The sequence below is a fragment of the Centropristis striata genome, chromosome 21 (genome assembly GCF_030273125.1).
Source record: "Centropristis striata isolate RG_2023a ecotype Rhode Island chromosome 21, C.striata_1.0, whole genome shotgun sequence".
Classification (NCBI taxonomy): domain Eukaryota; kingdom Metazoa; phylum Chordata; class Actinopteri; order Perciformes; family Serranidae; genus Centropristis; species Centropristis striata.
In genome coordinates this window covers 24,765,089-24,773,353 of record NC_081537.1, presented here as the reverse complement: position 1 = coordinate 24,773,353, position 8,265 = coordinate 24,765,089, and the positions used below count along the sequence as shown (strand labels likewise).

The following is an 8,265-nucleotide window of genomic DNA, read 5'->3' as shown; positions in this document are numbered from 1 at the left end:
GTCAAAAAACAATCACAAAGTAAGGAAATTAAATGTTAAAATAATAAAGAGAGAATGTGTTTATTAACTCTGCCTCTAGAAGAGATGAGACGTTAACTAATTCTGATAATCAAGTGAAAAGTCGACTAATTTTCCTGCCAACTTTCATACAAACTGACTTATTTCTGCAACCAGTGGAGTCGCCCCCTGCTGGCCGTTAACAGAGAATGCAGTTTTAAGGCTCTTCTGCTCCGTCTTCACTGTTTACTTTTCGTTACAAACTTCCTGTAACAAAGAAAAATGACAAGTTAAACTATTTAAAGTCACAGCGACACAGAATGGGGGTTTTTAAACATAAAATATCTAAACTGAATGGTAGAAAGTTTTAGTTTAAAACGTTTTTTGTTCAAAGTCTGGTAGCCCATTTCCATCAATGTGATGTAAAAAAAAAAAAGATCCTTCAAGATCCTCAATTATGATGTGCAAACTTCTCAAAACAATGATATAGGATCACAAGATATTTTACTTTATATCACAAAATAGGACTTATAATACCTAAACTGACCTCGATCAGGTTGAGTTTAACAAGTTTTTAAATTAAATTAAATTAAATTAAATTACTTAAAACTGTGAAATCAGACATTCACAGGGCTGGAGTTAAACATTATCTTGTTTTTGTCTTTGCTCTAATTTAAATCTTTATGTTTTCCTCGTCAGGTGTCTGTGAACCCGGCGTACCAGCTGAAGGAGGTGGAGTACGCTCTGCTAAAGGTGACCGACCTTTTACTTTTACAGCCTGTCTGTTTGTTTTCACTGCTGTGACCCTCAGAGACTGACGCTGACCCCTGCCCTGCTCTCTGCTCCTCTCTCTGCAGGTGGGGTGTAAAGCCATCGTCTGTCCTCATCAGTTTAAGACTCAGAAGTACTGTGACATGCTAAGACAGATCTGTCCCGAGATCGACTCGTCCACACCAGGAGACATCAGGAGCGCCAGGTACAGATGCTGCATGTTTAAGTCATGGAGTGATTTAAAAACACTTCTGCAAATGGCAACTTGGGCAAACTTCCAAAAATTGGATGTTTAACCCCGAGGGACCTTTTAGGGGGAGAACGCAGGTCAACAGTAGATGCCACAAAGAAATGGTGTTCATCACCTGAAAAATGGAACCTGAAGTTGTTTTATATATATAGTTTTTTTTCTTTTTTTCCCCATACAGTTGTTTCACAGATTTGCTGCTTAATTTAACATTTTTTTATAATATTATAAAAATGTTATTAGCAAGAAAGATATATAATATTTTTTATTAATATTTTGTATTTCATAGTTATAATTATTTATTTTATTTTATTTGTATTTTATTTGTATTTATTTATTATTATTATTTAGTTTTTGATAGTTGTTTTACAGATTTGCTGCTGAATTTAACAATTTTTTTACTACTCAAAATTTGATATAATATTATCAGAATTTTATTAGCAAGAAAGGTATTTATAATTATTATTTTATATATATATATAATTATTATTTATTTTTTGATATATGTTTCACAGATTTGCTGCTGAATTTAAGGATTTTTTTACTACTCAAAATTTTATAAAAATGACCAAATCCCTCTAAAATACCACAAAAAGACACCACAACCTTGTTGTCTTGAATCCAATAAAAAACATTTGATATTTAGAGATTTTTTACAAATAACACTGTACACATCCCCCCGCCCCCTTCCACCACGACTCATTCAAATTCTGCAAATCCCAAGTGTTTAGATCATTATGTTGGAGGAATGTAAATGCCACTCCCATGCTCAGTTATGTCTCATAAGTTGTTGCAGCATTTTTTAGGTTGACACTATTTGTTACATAGACTTGGTGCTGAATGTAACAATTTTTGAGCAGCTAAGAATTGATAAAAATGATCAGAAATCTCTTCAAAATCATACATTAGCACACCAAGACACTGAAGGACATGATAAGAACATCCCTGCTGGGATTCAGTTTAAAAAACATCTCACATTTTGGAGATTTGGGGAAGTTTTCCTAGTCATACATCTGCAATAAACATTAATTAATAAATATATGTATTAAAACTGGTGTATATAAAGTTAATTCCCGTGCTCTGTTATGTTGTTGCAGCAGTTTGTGCATGTAGGAACTAAATTTAATTAAATTATCACTTTTAAGTTCTCAAGAAATTATAAAAATAGTCAAAAATTCCTCCAGAATTCCACATTAAGACACCAAGATGCTGAAGAACACCAGAGAAAAACCCTGCTGGGATTTAGTTTTAAAAACATCTCACATTTTGGAGATTTGGAGAAGTTTTCCTAGTCATACACCTGCAATAAACATTAATAAATAATAAGTTTATTAAAACTGGTTTATATAAAGTTAATTCCCTTACGCTGTAATGTTGTTGCCGCGGAACTAAATTACATCACTTTTAAACGCTCGAGAATTTATAAAAATGGTCAAAAATCCCTGCAGAATTCCACATTAAGACGCTGAAGAACACCAGAGAAAAATCCTGCTGTGATTTAGTTTTAAAGACTTTGTGACTGGATCACGAGAACCTGTTAAACTGCAGAGTAACTCTCATTGTTGCATCTGGTGAACACGCCCATGTTCTCAGGGAGCGGAGAGATTAAAAAAAGACAAGACAGATGGTGTGAAATATGATCAGACACAGCTACAAGATACAGCTCTTCTTCTTTATTTCAGTCTGCAGGGAATAAACAGAAGCGTACGACTCTAACAGAGTGAAAGCTGCCAAATAAAACTCAGAGCTCTTCAGTTTCAGAGTCTGACCCACATTTCTCTCTGTGATTTTCCCGCTCAGACTCCCAGACCTGCGCTCCGTGATTGTTCTGGACAGTCGGCAGCCAGGAATGTTCCACTTTGAGGACGTGATGCAGGCGGGCAGCAGCAGCTTCATGCAGCAGCTCCACGACCTGCAGAAGAAGTTATCCTTCGACGACCCCATCAACATCCAGTTCACCTCGGTAGGCAGTCCTCGCCTCAACTGGAGGAATGTGGACGCTCCGGCTCAGACATGTAGCTGGGCCGGAGCCAGCAACTGTTCTTTTCCTGCAGGAAACCTCGTTTCTGCTCCCGCTGGGAAAAAAACGATTACAGCTCAAACTTTAGTAGACTGAGAAGGAAATGTTTCAGCTGTTAACATGGAGAGAGATAAAGACTGCACACTGTGACACAAGCTGACAGAAATCTTTACTTTTTTTCCTAAAACTTTCCACACTCTGTCACATTTTAGACATGTTAGAATATTAAATCGGAATCTGAAGATCCTAAATTTTTATTTTTTTCAATTTTTTATTTTTTATTAAGAGCAAAGTTCAGAAGTCCATTTTTCATCAGTGTGATGATAAAAAAAAAGATCATTTAAGTCATTATAATGAGAAAACTTATTTTGAGTCATTATTAAGTCACTATTATTATTTTTCTTAATTAAGTTTATGCTTTTTTTGAGACCCTAACTTGTTGTCTCTAGAAAGTTTATTATTTTTATTATTATTATTATTATTCTTATTATTATTATTTTCCAGATAAATTTGTTATTATTTTAAGGAAGTTTTCAATAATTTTCCCATTCTCAGTCATTATTTTATTTTTAATATTTTGCATTATTAAGTCATTTTTTTAAAGTACCAACTCTTTTTTTTAATAGAAAGTTTGCCAAGACATTATTTCCAGAAATAATTATCAGGATTATTAATATTATTATTATTATTATTATTATTATTTCCAGACAAGACATTTTCAATAAATTTCCCATTCTAAATGATCATTTGATTTAAAAAAAATGTTGCATTATTAAATCATTTTTTGAGAAAGATTACCTAGTCATTATTATTTTAAGAAAAGTAAATCATTATTTTAAGGATGTTTCTAATTATTTTTACATTCTCATGTTATTATTATCATTATTATTATTATTATTATTATTATTATTATTATTATGATACTTTGAGAAACATAGTTGTTATTTTGAGATGATAAGTTGCTATTTTGTGAATAAAAAATGTTTAAATCTTTTTTTTTCATATATTAAGCTATTAATCTGAGCTACTAACTCATTATTTTGAGAAAGTTTGTCATTATTTTGGACTAACAGGATTTTGTTTTTCGTCACAAGGCAAAGACTTAATTTAGCTTTTGTCTCTTACTGGCGGCAATTTTCCTCATTAGGTCAAAGTGCTGCACATTAACACTGATGTCTGTCCAAAACAAATAGTTGGAGTCAGAGCTCTAGTGATGAATCAGTAACTCTGATGTGTTGACATTGGATCAGCTGGCTGACTGAAAGCAGGTTATCAGACTCACCTTGAACACTCTGACTATGTCACTCTGACCATGTCAAATCAGATTTATGACTTTACTGATAGTAACAATAATAAGTAATAATAATAAGTAAGTAATAATAGTAATAAGTAATTTATTTTTTTCTGTCCTCAGGGAACGACCGGAGCTCCTAAAGGAGCCACGCTTTCTCATCACAACATGGTCAACAACGCTTACTTTGTGGGACGGAGAGTGGGATACCCCTGGAGGGTCAGTCCACACACACACACACACACACACACACACACACACACACACACACACACACACACAAGTTTAACTTAACTGAACTAAATTACACTGTTCTGATTTTAAGGCCACAAGACTCTTTAGTTACAGAGTTCACATTTGTGTGAATAAAAGCAATGTCCTTCCAGTTTTGTTTGTTTTGAGTCCAAGAAAGAGCACAGCACCAACCATCCAGGCATACGAGTCCAAAGATATAGTCTCTTAATTGATAGGTCAGTTTTTCTATCCTAAATATCTCTAGAATAATTCCAATCCAGTGATCCAGGGTAGGCTGAGTCAGGCTGAACCATCTCCTTGTAATTGTTTTCTTACTTGCCACCAAGAGTAATTGCTGCAGCTTTATATCGCTCCTACGTTCCAAAACAGAGACAAGACCCAAGTATAGAACATCAAAACTCAGAGGTATCTGAGTGTTAAAGACCGTGCTTAAAGAAGCCAGAAAACATTTAACTTCGGACAATGAGTCTGTGTGTCTTAACTCCTCATTTATCTTCTTCCTCTTCATTGTTGTTAAACTATTAAAAACACATAAATGATCCATGTTGTTGCACTGGTGACACGTTCCTTTATTACCATGAACACACTGTTGTGTTTATTTTGGCCCAGGCCCACACACACACCCACACACACACACACACACACACACACACACACACAGATACATGTGGAGTTACTGAAGTGAACATGAGCATGGCATTTACAGGCTAAATTGTTTGTTTTATATTGTTTGGGTTATTAAAAAGTGATCAATCTGCACATATTAGGCATTAAATCTCTCATAATTCAACACAAGTTGATGTTGGGCTTGTAAAAAGTTACCAAACTGTTCATGACATCACATCCTGCATCAACGTCCTGCTGCTGCTGCAGAAAGATTTCCTGTTTGTTGGATCAAAACTCCAGCCATCAGCTGTTTTTAGTAAAGACTGAGCCTGTTTTCTGTGAGGAGTTTTTAAAGTTCACTCCTTCAGTAGGAGCTACATCATCATATCCTCCAGCCCTGATGATGGAAAAAAACATTTATGTACACAACACTGTAATGTTAGAAGAGGAACAGGACTTTCCCTGAACTGTTGCGTCAGAGTTGGACGTCCACTATTGTCTAAAATAGGAACTGATGCTCAAATTTCTGACCACAGAGTTCATCTCCACAGCAGCTGAATCACACAGTTTGTCAGTGATTTAACTGACATTAATGTGTTTCGTCCTGCAGCCTCACACTCGTGTCTGCCTCCCGGTGCCTATGTACCACTGCTTCGGCTCGGTGGGTGGCGGCCTGTGCATGTCGGTGCACGGCGTCTCGCTGGTGTTTCCTTCGCGGGGATACGACGGTCGGGCCAACTTGGCCGCTCTGGAGAGTGAAAGGTAAAACACAAACCCTCAGAAAGGTCCTGAAGTTTAGAGACTCACTGTATTAAAGCTACAGAGCAGAAAACTGCTTGATCTTTAATATCCTGTAACAAAGGATTAAATAAGATTAAAATATAATCCCTGTTAATTCTGGAGCTCTGTGGGACCTCGAGGCTCCGTGATACAAAGATATACAAACCCTCTGAACCCCAATGAGACGTTTCAGGGCGTTTTTTTTCTCTTTTTACATTCTCCTCTCTGTTTCCTTGTGTTTCACTGCAACATATAAAATCTATATAAATGTATAAGTCCTTCAGCTCTATGGAATCGGCACAATCATGGCTAGAAGTGGGAACAACTCAAACATGTCTTTGTGCAGAATATGACGAATGTCACAAAAAATGTCACAAAAATGACCAAATGGAGAAATTAAATTACAAAAAAGACACAAAATCACCAAAAAAGGACATAAACTGCAAAAATAGACATAAAATGAACAAAAGAAGACACAAAATTACCAAAAGAGACACAAAAATACTAACTTATTGATGTCAAATTGCCAAAAAAACGATGTAAATGACCAAAAAAAGACTATGGAATCAGCACAACCATGGCTAGAAGTGGGAACAACGACTTGTGCAGAATAACACAGTTAGAATGACAGAAATCAGAAAAAAAGTTGAATTTCTCTAATAAATGGTGTCATGAATGTGGTTATAAACAAAAAAATACCAATAATGACACAAAAGAGACGCAAAATTACCAAAAAAGACAGAAAAATATCAAAAAAGAAACACAATTACAATAAAAAGACACATTCCTCTGCATATTGTACATATTGACTCTGCTCTGTGTAAACAGTCTCTCCTGTCCTCTCCTCTCTGCTCTGTGTAAACAGTCTCTCCTGTCCTCTCCTCTCTGCTCTGTGTAAACAGATTTTCAGTGAACATTTGTCACGTGACCGTTGGTCTCAGCAGAATCAATCATGTCTTCACAGTGTCTCTGAGGAGCAGAATTTAATGCCTCATTATCACTGAGGAAGCTTTAGTGTGTGGTCACGGTTCAGGGTCAAGGGTTCAAACAGCTTCATGGTCAGTCTGCAGCTCTGTAAGCTTCAGTTTCAGATCCTCCGATAAGACACAAACTTCCTGAGTGGGATCAGATATCACGCGTTGTTTTGTTGCTTACGGACAAAGAGAAGAAAGAAAAGACACATTTCTTTCAAATAGAAAAAATGTTACATCATCATGTTAGGCCATATTTAACTTTTCTCTTAAGCAACGAGGAACCTGTTGTTTTATAGAGATTCTTATTATTCTGCCTTTGCAATAGTTTATTTTAAGCCGGTTTAGGATTCATGGACATGGATCAATATTGGCACAGATATGTGATATGTGATATGTGATATGTGGCGTGGCCGGGGGCTCCATCGCTCCAGATGCACGCCGTGGTTTGGATAGAGTTCCTTTGATTTTCATGGAAATAAGGAATAAGGCCACCCAACAGGAAGTCAGCAGCTTGGGTTTCGTGTGTCAATCTTCATTTCAAGATAACTTTTTAAAAAAGACTTTAGGATGCACAGAAACTCACGAAGAAACAGATTTGCTCAGTCAGATCTCAGGATTTTTGCGATACTAAATTGTAAAACAGCTTTGGCGAGGCGAGGCGAGGCGGGCACTTTGCATGATTGGCCATGACACAGGTAGCTGACTTAACTTCACTTTACATTGTCCAATCTGCACCAAACATCCCATGCATGGATGGGAATTATTCCCTGCAGTAACTTTAACACTGGCTCTGTTCCAGTTGGTGCCTCAGGGCAGCATGTACAGACCAAAGCCTCGAACTAACTGACGTTAATGAAAATCAGCATCATTAATGTAATCATTACCATGCATGTAAAGGTCAGTAGGACTCTGAGCGTCCTCTGGACTCTGAGACAGATTCCTGTAAGAGGACTGTGTCCAGCTGTGAACAGCTGCTGCTGCAGCTTCATATTTGGACAAAAGACGTGAGAGTCGTATCGATTTTCTGACTCGGCAGCAAACTTACCTCTGACCTAAATCCCACAGACACACACAAACTGACTCTCTGTAGCAGAACTTTCTCAAATGAGAGGGAATTTATGATATTAATTGAGAAATATCAGGAGGTGCAAATCTCTAAATGCAAACAATAAGTAAAAATTCAAATATAGAAAAGTAAATCCTTTGATTTTATTTTATTACCCACTTTAATCTTTATCTTATTCATTTTGTTTGTTATTTATTTATTTATCTTATATGTGCTATTTGTGTGTACATAATGTTCATGCACATCTGTTTTATAAAA

At 36.1% G+C, this 8,265-nt stretch overlaps 1 protein-coding gene across 1 annotated transcript in view; it reads left to right on the top strand.

Annotated features, from left to right (window-relative positions):
* The window catches only part of acsf2 (acyl-CoA synthetase family member 2), a 36,304-nt gene that overhangs the window by 9,461 nt on the left and 18,578 nt on the right, over positions 1–8,265 (top strand). Inside the window, exons 4-8 of the mRNA XM_059325215.1 lie at positions 697–750; positions 855–973; positions 2,816–2,978; positions 4,450–4,545; positions 5,798–5,949. Of these exons, the coding sequence (XP_059181198.1) occupies positions 697–750; positions 855–973; positions 2,816–2,978; positions 4,450–4,545; positions 5,798–5,949 (584 nt within the window). The remainder of the gene's footprint in view (positions 1–696; positions 751–854; positions 974–2,815; positions 2,979–4,449; positions 4,546–5,797; positions 5,950–8,265) is intronic.